We start from the raw sequence: 19,715 nt of genomic DNA, 5'->3' as shown, positions 1-19,715 counted from the left end.
ATTCAGTGGATTTGGGCAGTCTTGTAGATTCAGTTGAGATTGCCTTGTATGTATTAACATACATAATACCCTGAAAGTCTAATCTACTGGATGAATGAACATACCACATCTTATAAAGTAGGATATTTAGTTAAGGTGTTAAAAAAACATCTTAAGAATATAGGAGGGAGGGAGGGGGGATGCACAGGGGCGTGGCTAGTAATAGAGTGCATGAAGCTCTGGGTTCCATTCATCGGTACCACACACACTGAAAAAACCTGGGTATGGTGCTGTGTGTGAAGTGGTAGAGCTTTAGCCTTGAGAAAGCTGCCCAAGTGCTCAGGCCAAGTTCAAGCCCCAGGACTGGCCCAAAAAAAGGTAAGTGCTTAGTTTGGTCTTAGTCTGACTGGATTAGCAGAGGTAAGAAAGTGCTACTGCTTATCATTTCAGCTGAGAGGAGCGGTGGCTTAGGTAGCCTCTCAGCAGAAAGAACAGGAAGTCACTGGGGCCCTAGTGAAAGCCCATTAAGGATCCCACAGCTGTGCACATCCATCCCAGCACTTGTAACACTATGATGGGCCCTTGGCCCTTCTTGCAGCCTCGCATCACCCCAAAGTGGCTGCAAGGTTTGGGCCTATTAAGTCTGGGTTCTCCATTCCACCCAACAAACCAAGTGTGTATGGGAAGAAGTCCTTTGTATAGAAGGCTTTAAGTTCTCCCCCCTCCTAGAGTCACCTGCCTTAGGTGGAAGCTGAGAGTAGTTGTCATTTTTTTTCCTGCGCTGTTGTATGAATGCTGGCATGTCAAATGGGTTCTCAGTATGGTTGGTTTAGATAAGTTAGTAGTGCTTGGGCACTCCATGAGCTTTGCTTAAGGCTACCTAAGGCTACCACTCTACCACTTTGAGCTACACCACCCTTATTGGTTTTCTGATTTTTCATTGGAGATGTCCCCATGCTGGCTCAAGCCAACCAGGGTCCTCAAGATCTCTGCCTTCATGATTGGCTAGGGTTACAGGAGTGAGCCCCTGGCCACTTACCCACTGCCGAATGTGTTCCGATCCTTCCTCCCTCTCCCCTCACCCCGAAATGCTTTATCCAACATGGGCCAAGTCCAAACCCCTGTTGCTGCAGGAGGAGGTCTGTTTGGTGAGGTTTTACAGTTAGTTACAGGTTGGCACTAAACAATTTGTAGTTTTCAGCCATTTTAGAGAAGTTTTTCCTTCAAGAAATGGTTGTCACTACCTGTCACATTGTTCCAGCAGATGGCAGCAAAACTCCACACTGGCAATTGCCAACAAAGGTGTATTTCCAAACTCAAATGAAGGGATAAGGCTAGGCCTCTGCAGAAAGACTCCTCAGACTGGAAACCCAGGAAAGTCGACGGATTATCCAGTGACATAGGAGACTGCATTTTATTCGGAGAAGTTATGAGTGCTGGTGGCTCACATCTGTAATCCTGGCTACTCATCATACTGAGATCTGAGGATAATTCAAAGCCAGCCACGGCATGAGTCCACAAGACTGCAGTTATCCACTAAAAAGCCAGAAGTGGTACAGGGGCTCAGATGGAGAGCACTCAGGTCCTGAAATAACATCTAACAAAGTGACCTGTGTGTGGATATTGGCTTGCAAATAGTTGGAAAGTCATCTCTGCTCCCACTTAGGATTTCTGGGGGACAATAACAGCCTTATCAGTGAAACGATGTTAAATAACTTGCAGGAAGTTTGATGGTGGAGGTGCTTCATGTTTGCCTAGCATGCAAGAAGACCCAGGTTTGATTCCTCTGTACCACAGAAAAAAAGCCAGAAGTGGTACTGTGGTTCAAGTGGTAGAGCTTTATCCTTGGGAAAGCCCAAGGACTGCTTAGGCCCTGAGTTCAAACCCCATGATTGGCAAAAATATACACAAACCAGGTTAGCTGAGTAACTGTGCTTATGTCTAGCAGCTTCTCTGGAGGCTGAGATGTGAGTAAAGCCCAGTCTACTGAACTACCAGGAAGCCAGAAGTTGAAATGTGGCCCAAATGGTAGAGCACTAACCTTGAGCAAAAGAGGCTGGATTCGGACGCCTATATTCAAGCCCTAGGACTTGAACATAAAAAGCAGCTCGGAAGAAAAAAGTCTCAATGTCAATGCCAGGTTGTGTTATGGATGTAATTGGGTCCAAGAAGAGAAAGAATGGAATCAAAGAAAACGGAAAACAAATAGGTGGGGAACATCTCAATGTGATGAGAAACAGCCAAGCAAGCGAACCTGCTGTGTGCGAAGGGACACCTATGAGTGTGATGGTTAGATTTTCACCGAGGGAAGTGCAAGTGCTAAAAAGAAAATGTCAGTATAGAGCTCAATATAAACTAATATTCACAAAATGGAAAGATAGCTGGGTACCTGTGGCTCATACCAGCTTTTTTATTTTTGGGGGGGTGGGGTGGGTCGGTTGTGGCTTGAACTCGGCCTGAGAACTATCCCTGAGCTCTTCAGCTCAAGGCTACCACCCTTCCCCTTAAGCCATAGCACCACTTCCAGTTTTCTGGTGGTTAATTGGAGAGTCTTGCAGACTTTAGTGCCCATACTTTAGAACCCTGATCCTCAGATCTCAGCCTCCTGAGTAGCTAAGATTACAGGTGTGAGCCACTGTGCCAGGCCCCAATGATACCAGAAATCTTAACTACTCAGGAGACACATCTGAAGATTGTGGTTTTTCTTTTTGTTTGCCACTTCTGGACTTGAACTCAGGGGATGGGCACTGTCATTGAGCTTTCTCAAGGCTGTAGTTCTGATGTGTGAGCCACAGTACCACTTTGGTCTTTTTCTGTTGTATGTGGTACCAAGGAATGGAACCCAGGGCTTCGTGTATGCTAGGCAAGCACTCTTAACTAGGCCACACTCCTGGCTTAAGACTGGTTTTAAGCCACAAGAAGAGCTTGTGAAACTCATCTAAACTCATCTCCAATTAGTTAGACAAGAAAGTAGATCTGAGTGCTCGTGGCTCATGCCTATAATCATAGCTACGCAGGGGGCTGAGATCTGAGGATCATGGTTCAAAGCCAGCCTCAGCAAGAAAGTCCACAAGACTTTTACCTCCAGTTAGTGGCCAAAAAACCCGAAGTGGCCATCAAGTGGTAGAGTGTTGGTCTTGAGCAAGAGAGCTCAAGGACTATGTCCAGTCACTGAGTTGAAATCCCATGCCAAATTAAAAAAAAAAAGTGCATGGTGGCTATGCCATTAATCCCTGCAACTGGAGAGGACAATACCTCAGCGAACGGTTCACTGCATGTACTGGGTCTGCTTTCCTTGTGACCAGTAGCTTGGAGTGTAGGTGAGACACTGTGACCTGGTGTCCGATGGCTTCCTTCCTCTGCTCTGAAAGTGCAGGTTTGCCTACTGTTTTCCTTGAACAATAGTGTTCACTGAGGCCATTTAGGATGTGAGAGTACTCAGATTTGAATTATGGGCCTTGTACATTTTAGGCAGGCACTCAAACATGCGCTCAGCCCCCTTTTTTTTTTTTTGGCCCCTTTCTCTTTCTGGCCCTGCTCGCTCCGGCCCGGCCCTGCTCCTGGCTTGCTCTGGCCCCGCTCGCTCCGGCCCGGCCAGCTCTCGCTCGCTCCTGGCTCTGCTCGCTCCGGCCCCTTCTCGCTCTGGCCCCGCTCGCTCCGGCCTCGCTGGCTCTGGCTCGGCTCGCTCCCGCACGCTCTGGTCCTGCTCGCTCCGGCCACCACTCGGTTGGGCTCTGTTCACTTCAGCTCAGCTCGCTTCTTTCGCTCTCTGTCGCCGGCGCAGTCTTGTCTCTGCCACTTTTCCGGTTTGGTTGTGTCTCGTCTCTGCCACTTCCGGCTTGGTTGTATGTGGGATACCGAGGAATCGAACCCGGGTCTTTGTGCATGCTAGTCAAGCACTTTAACCGCTAGGCCAAACTCCCGGGCCCTTTTTTTTTTTTTTTTTTTTTTTTTGCCAGTCCTGGGCTTGAGCTCGGGGCCTGAGCACTGTCCTTAGACTTTCTCAAGGCTAGAGCTCTACCACTTGAGCCTCAGCACCACTTCCAGCTTTTTTGTATGTATGTGGTACCAAGGAATCGAACCTGGGTCTTCGTGCATGCTAGGCAAGCACTTTAACCACTAGGCCAAATTCCCGGCCGCACTCAGCCCTTTTTGCTGTGTTTATTTCTCAGAATTATTGTCATATTTGTGTGTGCCTGGGACAGTTTGTTTCTGTTTCACACATAGTGTATGACAGGCATATGCCACCACACCTAGCTTTTTTTGTGTGTGGGTCATGGGACTTGAACTGTCCCATGAACAGCTTGGGCGCTGTCCCTGAGCGCTTCAGCTCAAGGCCACCACCATACTCCTGGGCCTGGGCATTATCCCTGAGCTCTTTAGTTCAAGGCTAACGCCCTACCCTTGCCAAGCCCCACTTCCCATTTTTTAGAAGTTAACTGGAGTCTCAGGTCCTTTGATGTCTGGGCTGGCTTTGAACCTTGATCCTCAGATCTCAGCCTCCTTAGTAGCTAGGATTACAGGTGGGAGCCACCGTGCCTGGCTTAGCTATTTTTTCTTTTAGTAGTGGGGCTTGAATTCAGTGAAGCACACTGTCCCTGAGCTCTGTGTGTGTGTGTGTGTCTGTCTGTCTGTCTGTCTGTCTGTCTGTCTGCTGGTCCTAAGCCTTGAACTCAGGGCCTACAACTTGGGTATAAATCACTTAAGAGAATTATGGTGGGGGGGGCAGGAGTGTGGCCTACTGGTAGAATGCTTGCCTAGCATGCACAAAGCCCTGGGTTTAAATACGTGGTACCGCATACACAGAAAAAGGCAGGAGTGGTGCTGTGGCTTAAGTGGTAGCCTTGAGGAAGCTCAAAGACAGTGCCCAGGATCTCAGTCCCCAGTTCTGGCAAAAAAAAAAAAAGTTTGGAGCCAGTTGCTGGTGGCTTAGACCTATAATCCTGACTACTCAGGAGGCTGAGATCTGAGGATGGTGGTTTGAAGCCAGCCCAGGCAAGAATGTCTATGAGACTCTTATCTCCAATTAAATGCAAAAAAAGGCTGGAAGTAGAACAATGGCTCAAGTAATAGAGCACTAGTTTTAAGCAAAACTAGTTTGAGCTCAGGAACAGCACTCAGGCCCATTAGTTCAAGCCCCAGGACCAGCATTGAAAAAAAAAATTCAAAATTTTATTTTGTTAGACTGGGAGCATAGCCTAGTGGTAGAGTGCTCACCTAGTACGAATGAAGCCCTGGGTTTGATTCCTCAGTACCACATACACAGAAAAAGCCAGAAGTGGCCCTGTGGCTCGGGTGGCAAAGCCTAGCCTTGAGCAAAAAAAAAAGTGTCCAAGGATAGTTTCCAGGCCCTGAGTTCAAGCCCCAGGACTGGCCAAATATTTTTTTTAATTTTGTTGTATGTATCTTCCTTTGTTACAGTTTTGGTTTGATTTGATTATTGTACAAATTTGTATTGTATGCATAAAATACACATACATATGTATATGTTTTTTGTTGGAAAAGGAAGAAATATACAACAACAACAAAATTTTTTTGGCCAGTCCTGGGGCTTGAACTCAGAGCCTGGGCACTGCCCTTAGATGCTGCTTTTTTTTTTTTTTATCATGGTGCTTGAACTCTGGGCCTGGATACTGTCTCTGAGCGTTTCAGTGCAAGGCCACGGCCCTACCCCTTGAGCTACAATGCCACTTCCAGTTTTCTGGTGGTTAATTAGAGATAAGTGTCTCGTGGACTTTTTAGTGCCTGGGCTGGCTTTGAACCACAATCCTCAGATCTCAGCCTCCTGAGTAGCTAGGATTACAGGTGTGAGCCACTGGCATATGACTCAGTCTGGGCTTTTTAGTTAGTAATACTACTCTATTGTAAGGCCAAATAGGTCTATGTTCAAAGGACCACCTAGAATTGACTGAATTTCTGTCCAGGCTTTCCTTTGCAAAGAAGGCAGAATGGCCCATCCAGGGATATTCCCGCACCCAGCTCATAGAATTTTTCTTTTTCAGTCTTCTGTGTGTGTGTGTGCGCGCGCGCGCCGGAGTTGGGAAAGGAAGATGCTAAGATGTCAGATTCACTGCAGCTTCTCTGCAAGTAGCAATTGAAGACAGAATGCATTCTCAGAAGATACCTATAGGTAGCGCTGTTGTGTTACAGATTAAACAAATGATAGGTCTCTGAGCATTTAATTTGTATGCAAACCTCCAGGAGGAGAATGGCTACTCTGACATGTGAGGCTCTTGTCCCCTTCTTTCTTTCTTTCTTCCTTTCTTTCTTTCTTTCTTTCCTTCTTTCTTTCTTTCTTCCTTCCTTTCTTTTCTTTCTTTCTTTTTCTTTTTGTTTCTTTCCTTCCTTCCTTCTTTTCTTTCTTGTCCCCCTTCCTTCCTTCCTTCCTTCCTTCCTTCCTTCCTTCCTTCCTTCCTTCCTTCCTTCCTGTCTGTCTGTCTGTCTGTCTGTCATGGGGCTTGAACTCAGGGCCTTGTCTCAAGGCTAGACCTCTACCACTTTGAGCCTAGGCTGGCTTAAAACCCCAAACCTCAGATCTCAGCCTCCTGAGTGGCTAGTCTCTCTCTCCCTCTCCCTCTCCCTCTCCCTCTCCCTCTCCCTCTCCCTCTCTCTCTCTCTCTTTTGCCAGTCCTGGGGCTTGAGGTCAGGGCCTGAGCACTGTCCTTGGATTTTCTCAAGGATGGGGCTCTACCACTTGAGCCACAGCACCACTTCTGCCTTTTTCTACGTATGTGGTAGCAAGGAATTGAGCCCAGATCACTCTACCACGAGGACAAACTCCCGTGTTGCTCATCTCCTTTCATAACAATTGGCTCTTGAGCCAAGTTTGAACAGCAGCAACTGATCTTCTTACGGTTTTATGGGAAAAATATCTAAATTAACTTGGTTGAAGTTCTTTCATAGTAAAATGAAGCAGCTTCATCTCAAGGATGTTTTGATGTTAAATGAAATACTTGGTTTGAAAATACATCATGAAGTGGAGACATGATATTACAGTTATGATAGAGTCTGGGGAAAAAATATAACCAAGTTGGAGATAAGAGCTTCCTATGTTTGAAGAAAGAAAAAAAAAGCTAATTAACAGGTGGATGCATTCAGACAGAAACATGCAGCTGGCTGATGTGAGAGCTCAGCAGGTCACCTGAGATGGGGTAGACAAGTGTCTAACCTGCAGTATCTTCTCTACTCTAGCATCTCTCTGCCCAAGGGATTCAGAGAGTTAATTTCTGGGGGAAAAACCTTCAGTAAGTAAAGAGCAGATATTGAATATTGATGTATAAATATCTCCCACTTCTCATCTCTTTTTGAGATAATTTCATATACTGTAAGCTCATTAAAAACAATGGGTCATCTTTGGTCTTCTCTGCCAGTTGTAATCTCATTTTTGCTGTCCCAAATACACTTGTCTGAGAGTATGCTTTTGAATTTAAGTTTAATTTTTTTTTTTTTTTGCCAGTCCTGGGCTTGAGCTCAGGGCTTGAGCACTGTCCTTGGACTTTCTCAAGGCTAGAGCTCTACCATTTGAGCCTCAGCACCACTTCAGGCTTTTTTCTATGTATGTGGTACCGAAGAATTGAACCCGGGTCTTCATGCATGCTAGGCAAGCACTTTAACCACTAGGCCAAACTCCTGGCCCTAATTTTTTAAAAAATTGTTTATGTTGATATGTTAAAAAAAAAAAAAACAATTGACTCTTGCAAAATTTAGTTGTTCTGTGAAAACCATGTCAATCTTTTCAAGGGTTGTGAGTGTGTGTGTTAGTACTGGGACTTGAACTCAGGGCCTGAGCTGTGTCCTTGAGCTTTCGTGCTCAAGGCTGCCAGTCTGCCACTCACTTGAGTCACTTAGTGCTTGTTCTTTTTTTTTTTCTTTTTTTTGTGGGACATAGGGCTTGAACTCTGGGCCTGGCTGCTGGGCCTGGCTGCTGTCCCTGGGCTCAAGGCTACTGCCATACCCTGGATACCATCCTACCCCTGAGCCACAGCCACACTTCCTGTTTTCTAGAGATTAACTGGAGATAAGAGTCTCAAGTGTTTTGTTGTTGTTGTTTGTTTTGTTTTGCCTTAGTGCCCAGGCTTGGCTTTGAAGCTGAGATCCTAGGATCTCAGCCTCTTGAGTAGCTACGATTGGATTGCAGGCGTGAGCCACTGTGCCCAGCCTACTTCGGGCTTTTTTGCTCGTTAATTGGAAATAGAATTTCAGGGACTAGGACTTGTCCAGGCTTTGAACCATGATCCTCAGATCTCAGCTTCCTGACAAGTGTGAGCCACTGACATGCAGTCGTCTGGGCACCAGTGGCTCAGGCCTGTCACCCAGCTGCCCAGGACGCTGAGATCTGAGGATGGCAGTTCACCTGGACACGAAAAGTCCTTGAGACTTTTATCTCCAGTTAACCACCCGGAAACCAGAAGTGGTGCTGTGTCTGAAGTGGTAGAGTGCAGCCTTGGGCTAAAGAGCTCAGGGACAGCGCGCAGGCCCAGAGTTCAAGCCCCTTGACTGACCGAAAAAAAAGAAGAATGTGTCATCTGTGCTGGGAATGTGGTTCAGGGGTAGCTTGCTAGCCTTGATCCATGAGAAGCTCAGGTCCTGAGTTCAAGCCACGGCTGGCCAACAAACAAAGGAAGAATTCATCATCTCCCCTATAACATTGGGGACCAAACTATTGGGGGACACAGAACAGATCCAAAACCAATGACCATGGAGCTACCCCAGCCCAGGAGCACCACTGCCTGCTGGGTGGTTCAGTCACCAAGAAGCCTCCCAGGGAGTCACTGGCCAGGGATTCCTCTATAAAACCAAGAAGAAAGCGGATTATGCCAGGCAGGGCGGCTCACGTCAGCAGTGCTGGCTCCTCAGGATGTCAGGAGAGTGGGGGTCCCGGCTGCCGCCTGCCTGGGGTGTGCCCTGGAGGGCGGGAGCCCCTGCGGCACCCCGAAGCCATCCGTGCTAGAAAGGAGCCCGGGTACCCCTGCACCACCTCTCGGGGGTTCCGGGGCCTCTGTCCAGTTAGCCCGCAGAACGCCAAGGGTGGCGCCGTGGCCCAAGTGACAGAGCGCCAGCCTTGAGCAAAAGAGCTCAAGCCCTGCGCCTGGGCCCCGAGTTCAAGCCCCACAACCGACGTGAGCTACTTGCACCCAGCTTGTGTTGGTTTTAATAGAAAAGCAAGTGTTGAATGCGGTTTTCAGGAGTGGGTTCATTCACGTCTCAAGTGCATGTGTTAGAGATTTATGTTAGGCAGACTGAAGGCTGCTCCAAGCCAAAACCCTACCAGCCCAGGCACAATACATTTGCACTGACTGAGGGAAGGAATTGAATTGCAAACCGGAGGCAAACTGGTTTTTCCACATTAGAGAGTCCATCGAGAGCTCCCTCGGTGACAGGAGTTTTCTGTCCCTGGTACCAGAGGCTTTAAAAGAGGTGGCGAACTCCAAGACAATGGAGATGGGGGGGGGGGTGGCGAACTCCAAGACAATGGAGATGGCGGAGGGGGGGGGGACCACTTCTGCTATTGCTCTGCCACACATTAGAACACAAACTTTTTTTCATATAGCACTGTAAGAAGTGCTTAAAATGTACTTTTTTTTTTTTTTTTTTGCCAGCCCTGGGCTTGAGCTCAGGGCCTGAGCACTGTCCTTGGACTTTCTCAAGGATAGAGCTCTACCACTTGAGCCACAGCACCATACCACTTCTGGCTCTTTTCTATGTATGTGGTGCCGAAGAATCGAACCTGGGTCTTCGTGCATGCTAGGCAAGCACTCTACCACTAGGCCAAACTCCCTACCCATGGGCCGGCTTTGAACCTTAAGTCTTCAGATTCTAGCTTCCTGAGTAGCTAAAGCTGACACGTGTGAGCCACTGGCCCTGACTTCTTACTGGGACTTATTATTTTGCCCCAGGAGAAAAGTTTGGCATTCCCCCCCCAACACACACACACAAACGCTCGGTGCAGAGGCCCCAGTGCGAGAGGACAACGAGGGGACAGACACCAAGATGGCTGCAGTTCCCCTTATCACTCAGTAACTAGGTGACCCTTCTGGACCCTGAGTCCTCTCTCCCCCCGCCTAGGAAGTCGGTGTAGCACAGGATTCCTGAAGCTTCCGCACCCCTCAGCTTAAGTCACCTAGGAACAGGCTTCCTTTGTTAAGCAAGGACGCCTTGAGTGGTCTTTAGTTATGCAAATATGGCAAAGCAGGCACCTGGGAAGCTCAGAGACTTTGAGGGGGACAAAGGCTGCCCTTTCCCAGGCCCCTCAGCATACAGGGGACACTTGGAAGTGGTGGCCCGTGGAGCCCTGGGTTTTGGTGGGGGGGGGGGGGAAGAAAGCCTGAAGACCATCCCGCACTGCCTGGTTGGAGACTGAGGAAAGTCACAGTCAGCAGAGGCCTTGGAAAGCTGCTTCAGCATCTGGGTGAGTGAGTCTGTGGCTTCCTGCAGCAGACAATCAGCCACAGGGCCCAGTGCCCCCAGGACCCTCATGGAGCTGGGGACAGGGAAGGACGCTTCATCCCTGGACTCTCACTGGCAGCCTGTAGAAGCCATCAGGTTCTGCAGACCTGTGCTCGCCAGTGCCCCTGTGTGGAACAAAGGAGAATAGCAGGGAGCGCCACCCCCACCCCCGCCCCCGGAGTCTTGTGGAATAGGTTTCAAGAGTGTGACTGCATTTTCTGCCAACAAAGGTGAAGGAGTGGAATAATTAGTGAGAAAATTTATTTATTGTGACAAGTTTCACCATGTAGCCCAGGATGGCTTTGAGCCGTGTAGTCCAAGCAGGTCTAAAACTCTCAATCCTCTTCCCTTGGTGCTGGCATCCTGCCCAGCTGGGAAAACTTAAATATAACTATGTATTTGTACCCTGAGCTAAAAGTCATATTGATTAGGCATGTTAATGCTTACCACTAGGCCAGCTAAATTGAATGGCTTTATCAGTATTAGGGGCCAGAAAATGATACCTCAGAGTCCAGCCTTCTGGGACACTGAGTGACGGGAAGACCCCAGAGACAGCCTCTCTGACCTTTCTCTGCTGACCCATCTTTCTACCCTAAAATGAGCTTCACACACCAGATTCCTCAGGTCATGGAACCAGTCCCTTAGCCCAAGCAAGCTTAACACCTAGAAAGTTAACTTGCTGAGATCTGAGGATTGTGGTTCAAAGCCAGCTCAGGCAATAAAGTTCATCAGACTCTTACCTCCAATAAACTACCAAAAAAGCCAGCAGTGGAGCTGTGGCTCAAGTGGCAGAGTGCTAACCTTGAGCAAAAGCTCAGGGACAGCATCTAGGTCCTCGGGGCTAGTACAAAAAAAAAGAGAAAGAATATAACTGTCTTCCTACATATTCCACTGCTTCACAAAATGCTAAACCATGGACCTAGGCAAAGGAATAGGCCGGGTTTGTCTTCAGAGGGAGCCAAGATTTAGAAGGCCAGGAATGAGGATCAGGCCAGGGCAGAATGAAAAAGGGCAGCAGAAGTCAGACAAGAAGCTAGCAGAGGGCACAGGGGAGCTGGGGCTGGGCTGGAAGTTCCTCCACATCTCCAGGGTGAAGGATGCAGCAGTTCTGCTTGGTCCCCTGCCTGACTGTTGTGACTAAGCTCAGACACTGAGTCACTGTGAAGGGACATTTGCACATCAGGTTGCCAACCCCTTATTATTTCTTTTTTTGCCAGTGCTGGGGCTTGAACTCAGGGTCTAGGCACTGTCCTTGGGTTTTCTCAAGGATAGGGCTCTGCCACTTGAGTCACAGCACCACTTCTGGCTTTTTCTCTGTGCATGTGGCACAGAAGAATCAAACATTCCATCACCAGACCACGCTCCCTGCTCTGCCAAGCCCTTATTTGCATGTGCCCAGGGCCACAAGATTTCTTTTTGTTTTGTGCTGGTATCAGGGCTGGAACACAGAGTCTCTTGCTCTCAGTTGGCTTTTTTTTTTTTTTGTGTACAAGGCTGGCACTCTACCACTTGGGCCACACATCTGTTTCTGCCATTTTGTTTGTTAATCATGGGCTTTTTAGCTCAGGCTGGCTCCAAACCTTGGTCCTCAGAACTCAGCCTCCTAAGTAGCTAGGATTCCAGTATCCAGTTAGGACTGTGCAACAGGCCCAGGGCTGGTGTGGGCACCCCACCATGCTAGGTAGGGGAGAGGCACTTCCAGCTTAGGGGTTCCTTTGGCAGGCACAGTCCCAGGCCCAAATTATGAGGCAGAGGAGTGAGAGTGAACAGGTGACCCAGGTGGGGCAGAGCCAGGGAACCGGCCATCCTGGTTCCCGGTCTACAGGCCCCAGCTGGAGCCATGTCGAGGGAGCCCGAGGAAGGCGTGCAGGGTGCAGAACTGCTTCTCTCACACCTGGATTGCTCCATTCCCACACCCCTGCTCCCTGGTCCTCAGCACCGGGGTCTAGAAACCTTCCTGGATCCAGAGGGCCTGAGCCTGAGAACCAGCCCTGCCAGCCTCCGTGTCCAGCTACGCAGCTGTCCACCTCGTCTCCCCCGCCCTTTGAGGCAGCCCCTTCCTCTCCTCCACCGGGCCTGCCTCAGTGGTCCTCCAGGCTGCCCTCTCATGCCTCCTAGGCTTCGCTCGCTCTCCTTTTTTGTTGGTCATGGGGCTTGAACTCTGGGCCTGGGTGCTGTTCAAAGAGCTCTTCAGCTCAAGGCTAGAGCTCTACCTCTTGAGCCACAGCGTCACTTCTAGTTTTCTGGTTGTTAATCGGAGATAAGAGTCTCATGGATTTTTCATGCCCCAGCTGGCTTTGAACCACGATCCTCAGATCTCAGCCTCCTGAGTAGCAAGGATTATAGTCGTGAGCCACTGCACCTGGCTTAGGCTTCTCTTTTAACAGGCTGTGCGCTCCAAGCACAGAGGCCACCCAAAAGGGCCTGTGCTTGATTTAATGGTTGGGTGCCATTATTTTTGAATTCTGGATGTTTTAGAACCCAGGGCCCTGCATTCAACATGGAGCTGTGGGGTCGCTGTGACTGACAGTGAGGGCCCAGTGGGAAGACGGGTGAGTGGATGGCAGAAGCCTGGCCCTTCTCCTCAGGGACTTGGATCTGAGCATCTGGGCCCATAGTGGAGGATCCTCAGTGGGGTGCAGGCAGGGAGCTTCTGCCTTCAACACAGAGCAGCGAGGCCCAGGGCCCTGCCCAGGGAGTCACCTCCACTCCCAGGCTGGACCCCACTGAGCCCAGGCCAAAGCTTCCAGACGTGAAGCAACCTGGGCACCAGCGAGCCCACAGGCCGCAGTCCCTACCCCCTCGATTCTGCCCAGGAGGACTGACTGAAAGCCGATTCTGGCCCACACCTGGGCCAGGGCCTCAGCTGATCACTGAAACAGGTGCCTGCATCCCACCCCCCATTCGAGCCCCCGTACTCTCCACCCACTGGGCCTTTCTAAGCCATCCTTGTGAACCCAACAGGCACGACCAACAAGGAACCAGCTGCGTCATACTTGCAGCAACTAGTCTTGTTTAATTGAGAAAATAGACAATCCCCCCATCCTTGCCAGGACGCCCCACCATGGCTACCAGCCTTCACTGCCAGCCCACCCCCTTTGCCGGGGAAGTTCAGTCTGAGCAGGCCCTGGGGAGGCAGGGGTAGAGGGTGTGGAGTTCACTACAAAGGGCAAGGGCGTGCTCGGTGTGGGGGTGAGGATGCCAGGGCAGGGAGGAGACCCCAGCCCCCAGCCCCTCTCCACATTCTTCATAAATAAAACTTCACAGTAATAGGAGTGTCTACTGCCTGGGCCAAACAGACCAGGTTCTGACCAGGGGTCCAGCCTGGGTGAGAGGGTGGGGGTCCTGGGCTTGGGCTGTGGTAAGGCAGCACCAGGACATGGGGGGCCAGGGCACCTGCTCCCTGGTCTGGGGGGGAGGGCAGCCTGCGCTGAGGTAGTTGGAGGGGTGGCCAGGCACGCTCCCACACCTGAGAGGGCACAGCTGGGAGACCCAGGGGCCACGAGGCCCAGTGAGCCTGCACAGGGGGCTGAGCTTCTGCTGCAAGGTCGGCCCGGGCCAGGGGGGACAGGCACTCACAGGAAGAGACCTTATGGGTGACAGAGGTAGCCACAGACCCACCGGGCTACCCAGGTACCTGAGCAATGTTCCTCCAGAGGCGTCTGCCTCCCTTCTTATCAGGGCAAGGGCAGGGCCACTGAGCTGTCCTCAGTGACCCCAGCCTAGACACACTTTCACAGATTACCGGGGAGCCCAGCTCCCAACCGTACCCCGGGGCACAGAGGCCCCGGCCCTGCCCCTTCCACTGGAAGCCAAAGGCAGGGTGCAAGGCAGGAACTTTGTCCCCCGGGTGGACTGGGGGCCCCAGGGGGTCAGAGCACCTGCAGCCTCCGTGCACAGGTGAGGTTGCCATGCACCAGTCCCCACATGGCCAGCAGGTCGGCGGGCAGCAGCTTGTGCACCACCAGCATGGAGCGGAAGAAGCAGGGCTCTTTGTTCATGCGGCTGCCGCGGTTCCGGGAGATGCCGAAGGTCTTAAAGCCCTCGTGGGCCGTGGGCTGGACGCCCAGCACCTCCAGGCACATGCCCAGGAACACGTCGTCGATGGGGTAGAGCTCCAGCGTGTCGCACGCGCGGTGCAGGCGGCGGGCCAGGCCGCCGGCCATGAGGAAGCCGCCGCCGCCGGCGTAGGGCGGGTAGCTGGCCTTGGCGTACAGCACCTGCGGGATGTAGTACTTGTTCTCCTTGCGGCGGATGGGCCGCGCGTGTCGCAGCACGTCCCCCACGAACAGGTTCTCCTGCGGGTGCCGGTCGGCCAGGAACTCCAGCAGGTTGGTGGGGTTGACAAAGACATCGTCGTCCCCTTTGAAGACGAAGGGCACGTGGGGACAGTAGATGTCCAGCCACTTGAGGAAGTGGGTCTCCTTGAGGGTCAGGTTGAAGAAGCTGTCCAGAAAGTCCCACTGCAGGATGTCGCCATACAGCCGGTCCTCGTAGGCCAGCAGCTGCTGGTAGTGGGTCCGCTCCTCCTGCTTGGAGGCCGTGCCCAGCAAGAAGAGGGTGTGCACGGCGCCCCGGCCCGGGCCTGCGGACGCCCACTCGCGGCCCCACGTCTGGCGGATGGCCTCCCTGCGGTCGTGCTGGGTGATGACAGACTTGACCACGATCAGCATGTACACGTCGCCCTCGCACTTCTCGGGGTGGTTCAGCAGGATCGGAAAGTAGCGACAATGGCGATAGGTCAGAAACTGCTTGAAGTGTGGCTCCAGGCCCTGGAACCAGGACTGCTGCGTCAAGTTGGTGTTGGCTGAACAGTTTGCCGTGGCCACATCCCACACTGGGGGCCCTCGAGGCGCCTCCTCCGTGGAGGCCACTATGACCTCCTTGGGACTCTTCCAGAAGCTTTTGGGGCTCACCAGGAGTTCACTGGACTTCAAGGGGTCCAGCACGGGCGGTGGTGGCTCCTGCAGAAACTGCCCGGGGGTCACGCTGCGCTGGAACAGTGTCACCGCCACAAGGAGAGCCAGGGCCAGGCACACGCTCTTATAGAGGGTTCTCTTCCTAGGGAGAAGTGTGGAGGAGGGGAAGGTGAGCCCCCACTCTCTGGCATCCCTTCTGGAGGCTTCCATAGCCCTAGGGGAGTCAGGGGGCTCCAATCTCCAGGCAGTCAGGAGTTCCCAGTGCTCACTCCTGTAATCCTAGCAACTCAGGAGGCTAAGATCTAAGGAATGAGCTTCAAAGCCAGCCCCAGCAGTAAAGTCTGGGAGGCTGCCAAAAAGCCGGAAATGGCACTGTGCCTCCAAGTGGTGGAGCAGATGGCTTCAAGAATACGAAAGCTGGAGGAGAGTGTCCAGGCCCTGAGTTCAAGTCCCAGGACAGGCACACAGAAAAAGAAGACCTTCCTGATTGCTTTCTCCCGCTCCCCTGACCCCAAGCAGCCCTGGTGCTGCAAATGAGGCCTCACGGTCCCCTCACTGGGCCACATCTCCCAGGAATGCGGCAGAGGGAGGATGGAGGGCTCTGCTACATACTATGTCACCTGCGCTGTGGCACACAGGGACCTACTGCCCCCACTGGCTTCCCTGGGAGCTCAATCAGGGTCACTAGGAGGGGGACAGCACTGGCACCAACTCTGCTGCCAGGGAACCTAGGCGCGAGTGTGTATGTGAGAGGCAGAGGCAGAGACAGAGACAGAGAGAGAGAGAGGCAGAGAGACAGAGAGAGAGAGACAGAGAGAGAGAGTGCTGAGAGGCCCCACAGGACACGGCAGCCCTGATGCCTCCATGTCTGTCCTCGCACCCCGGGAGCAGCAGTGAGGTCGCCAGCCTTCCGCCCGGGAAGGGGACACCTGCCCGGTGACAACCCCGCTGCACCCAGTCCTGAAGCCCAAGTCCGGGCCCCCCCCCGCGTGGCCCCCGCCGGGGTCCGCGCCCCCGAGCCGGCATCCCAGCTCCCGGCGGGGTCCGCGCGGGCCCGCAGAGTGGCTTCCCCGCGGGGACAGGTCATTCTCCCCGTGGGACCCAGGTGCCGGGGGTGGACTCCGGGCTGCACGCTCTGCGGGAGCGGGGCGCGGACTCCCCGGTCCCGGGGCGGGGCGGGGAGCCGGGCGCGCACGGGGCCGCGGACCCCGCCTGCCCCACCTGCGGGGTGGGGGGCAAAGCTGGCGGGCCGCGCCGGCGAGGCCGGAGCTGGGCGGGAGCGGAGGCCGAGGGGAGGCCGAGGGGGGGCCGATGGGAGGCCGAGGGGGGCGCCCCGACGCGGCGGCCCGCCAGGGGAGGCGACCCTGCCGGGCGGCGGGGACAGGCGCGCACCGGCCCGCAACGCCCGGACCCGCGCCCGCCCCGCGCCGCCCGCCCGCCGTCCCGGACCCGCGCCCGCCCCGCGCCGCCCGCCCGCCCGCCGTCCCGGCGCGGTCCCGCATCCCCGCCGCCCCCTCGGCGCGCCCCGGCGGAGGTCCGGCCGCGGTGACCCGCACCCCGCCCGGGGTCCCCCGCTCACCAGAGAGACATGGCGGCCCGAGCCGGGGCGGCGGAGCGGGGCGCGCGGCGGAGCGGGGCGCGCGGCGGAGCGGAGCGCGCGGCTGCAGCTCAGGGCGGCGGCGGCGGCGGCGGCGGCGGCGGCGGCGGCGGCGGAGGCGGCGGGAGGCGGGCCGCGCCCCCGCCCCGCTTTCCCGGCCGCCCGGGGGAGGGGCCCAGGGGCGGCGGCCCAGGTGCGTTAACCCCTTCGGTGCTGCGGACGCCGGCCGCGCTCCTCCCCCGCCCCCCGCGCCCTCACCTCGGGGCCCGTCCGGGGTCACCGCCGCCGGGATCGAGGGGCTTCCCGGGGCCGACTGGGGCCTCCGGGACGCGGGGACCCCGACGCCGCCCGCCTCCACGCCCGCGGGGCCCCAGGGGGACCCGTCCGGGCGGACGGCGGGACAGATCCCCGCGGGCGCCCGCCTGGGGCGCGCGGTCCCCAGCCGGCGTCCAGGCTCCGGGCCGGCTCGGGGCGGCCGGGGCCCAGGAGGACTCCCGCGGTCCCCACCACACCCACTGCCGGGGTCTGCTGGCCGCCTCTTAGGGCCGGGCGCTTTGCCCCTGGCCCTGCTCCGCCTCCAGTTCTTGCAGGCGGGTGGAGGGGAGTCGCCCGGACCCGGCGGCTTGGGCCGGCTGGGAGCCGGGTCCTCAGACCTCAGCCTGCTGCGCAGCTGGATTCCAGCCGAGACCCCGCCTCCGGCACCCTGCACAGCCACGTTGCCGTGGTCGGGTACTTACTTGGCGGCGGTCCTGGGGCTTGAACTCAGGGCCCGGGCTCCGTCCCTGAGCATTTTCGCTCGAGGCTAATTCTGGAATACTTGATCCAGGGGCTCCACTTCCGCTGGTTTTTGGTGGTTCACTGGAGACAAAGAGTTCCAGGAACTTTCCTGCTCAGGTTCTTAGCTTCAAACCGCAATCCACAGATCTCAGCCTCGGGAGTAGCAAGGATCACAGGTGTGAGCCACCAGTGCCTGGCTGTGTAACTCCATTTAACAGTCAGCTTCCATCCTGGGGCTACTATAGGTCAAGCTGGTTCTTGCCTCGGGCTCAGATGACTCGGTTGGTGCTGAGTAAATCCTCCTGTAGGAAGAAGTACACGGGGGTCTCATAGTTTGTAAGGTAACCCAGGAAGCCTGCCTGGCTGTGGAGACAATTTCCTATCCCTGCCGCAGGCGCTTCTCCCAGGGAGCTACTTCCCCTCTGGGTCTACACTGAGAGCCCAGGAGGCCCAGCTGGGTCCCATCAGCCTTTCCCTCAGTGAAGCAGGGTCACTTAAGGAATCTGAAGCCTGCTAAAGACAACAGAATGCATTTCTTCCTGAAGGATGCACACCTGACCCAATTTAACAGCTAACTGACAGAATATATGCCTTCCAGAGGAAAAAATGAAGTTACCTGCCCAAAATACAGATAACAGGGTGCCTTCTTTGTCTCGTTTCTATTTTATGGCAGGATACATTCTTACTTGGAAACTCCAAGTAACACCTGGAGTTGCTCTAATTGAGCAAAGACAAGCACCTATCTTTGCATAACACTGAAGCCAGACCCCCTGCCTCAGCCTGTAAATACCCCAGCAGCCCTAGAAGCTGAGTACTCCCTCTATGAGGGAGCCCACATACTGTGAGAGTGTACCCCTGCCCTTCTGTTTGTCGGCTTTTTGTCCATTGGCCTGATTTCTGCTTATTTACTCAGTAAAGCTCTTAAGTTTTCTTACCATGTTAAGTTTTCTTATTCGGCAGTGGAAGCCAAGGACCCTAAGTGAAGAGTTCCTATATTTAAAGGGAAGCTTCACTAAACCTTGACATTAGGACTCAAGTGCCCCCTGGAAGGGGAGGAAAACCTAAAAGTACAGTGGAATATTATTCAACACTTGTAAGTTCCTATCGGGGACTTAGGGAGGATTCTGGGACGAGGACCCAGACAAGGACCCAGTCTGCAGCCTACAGTCAGTCCCCCGCACTTCCTTCCTCCTAACCCTGGCTCAGCCCTGCCTACCTGTTCCCCTTTATGAGGGGGGCACTTGGGCTTTGGGGTGTGTTTGAAACAGGATCTCTACCCTCTGTCCTCCTTCCTTAGCCTCATTGCTGGGAATACAGGCAGTACTGCCACGCCTGGTACCGCTAGGCTTTTGGGTTCTCTCCTCTGCCCTTCTGTTGGGACCTTCAGGAAGAGCTAAGGCCTCTCCCTGCTTTGCACAGTGTGGAGAATCACCTACCTGGCTTTAGCCCTGACTTCTTACCCCTGCTGGGGGTTCCTCTGGTGCCTGGGGAGGGTACTGAGCTGTGGATAAAAAAGGGTTGTGAAGCCAGGCGCTGGTGGCTCATGTCTGTAATCCTAGCTACTCAGGACGCTGAGATCTGAGGATCACAGCTCAAAGCCAGCCCGGGCATGAAGGCCATGAGACTCTTACCTCCAATTAACCACCAGAAAACCGGAAGTGGAGCTGTGACTCCAGGGGTAGAACAATAGTGTTGAATAGAGCTCAGGGACAACACCTAGGCCCAGAGTTCAAGCCCTAGACTGACAGAAAGAAAGAAAGATAGAAAGAAATAGTTGTGAGCTCAGGTTTGGTACTGCAGAGGTGGGAGTTGAGTGGGGGCTGGGTACTTCCTGGCTGTCACAAGGGGAACGTGGCCTGTCCCCTTGAGACTTCAGTTTCCTGTCTGCATCGTGTGTAGATGACGCATAGGAAACATGAGTGTCCCCTACACAGTGGGCATCATGACAGGCCTTATCAGAACCTGGAGTGTGTGTGTGTGTGTGTGTGTGTGTGTGT

At 53.8% G+C, this 19,715-nt stretch overlaps 1 protein-coding gene across 2 annotated transcripts; it reads right to left on the bottom strand.

Moving 5' to 3' along the window:
* Positions 1 to 11,978: 11,978 nt before the first annotated feature.
* On the bottom strand, positions 11,979 to 19,221 carry B3gnt7 (UDP-GlcNAc:betaGal beta-1,3-N-acetylglucosaminyltransferase 7). Of its 2 annotated transcripts, XM_090355030.1 has the most exons (3): positions 19,155 to 19,221; positions 17,679 to 18,020; positions 11,979 to 15,486 (listed from the first exon to the last, which is right to left on the bottom strand). In XM_090355030.1, exons 2-3 carry the CDS (start codon positions 17,729 to 17,731, stop codon positions 14,298 to 14,300), a joined length of 1,242 nt encoding a protein of 413 aa, XP_090211156.1. In that variant the 5' UTR covers positions 17,732 to 18,020; positions 19,155 to 19,221; the 3' UTR covers positions 11,979 to 14,297. The 2 variants fall into 2 exon arrangements, with proteins under 2 accessions (XP_090211156.1, XP_090211157.1); XM_090355031.1 differs by lacking the exons at positions 17,679 to 18,020; positions 19,155 to 19,221 and adding an exon at positions 16,924 to 16,956.
* Positions 19,222 to 19,715: the final 494 nt, after the last annotated feature.

Source organism: Megascapheus bottae, chromosome 21, assembly GCF_031878675.1.
Source record: "Megascapheus bottae isolate mThoBot1 chromosome 21, mThoBot2.hap1, whole genome shotgun sequence".
NCBI classification, from domain to species: Eukaryota; Metazoa; Chordata; class Mammalia; order Rodentia; family Geomyidae; genus Megascapheus; species Megascapheus bottae.
The sequence above is the reverse complement of the archived record's forward strand: the minus strand, read 5'-3'. Positions and strand labels throughout refer to the sequence as shown.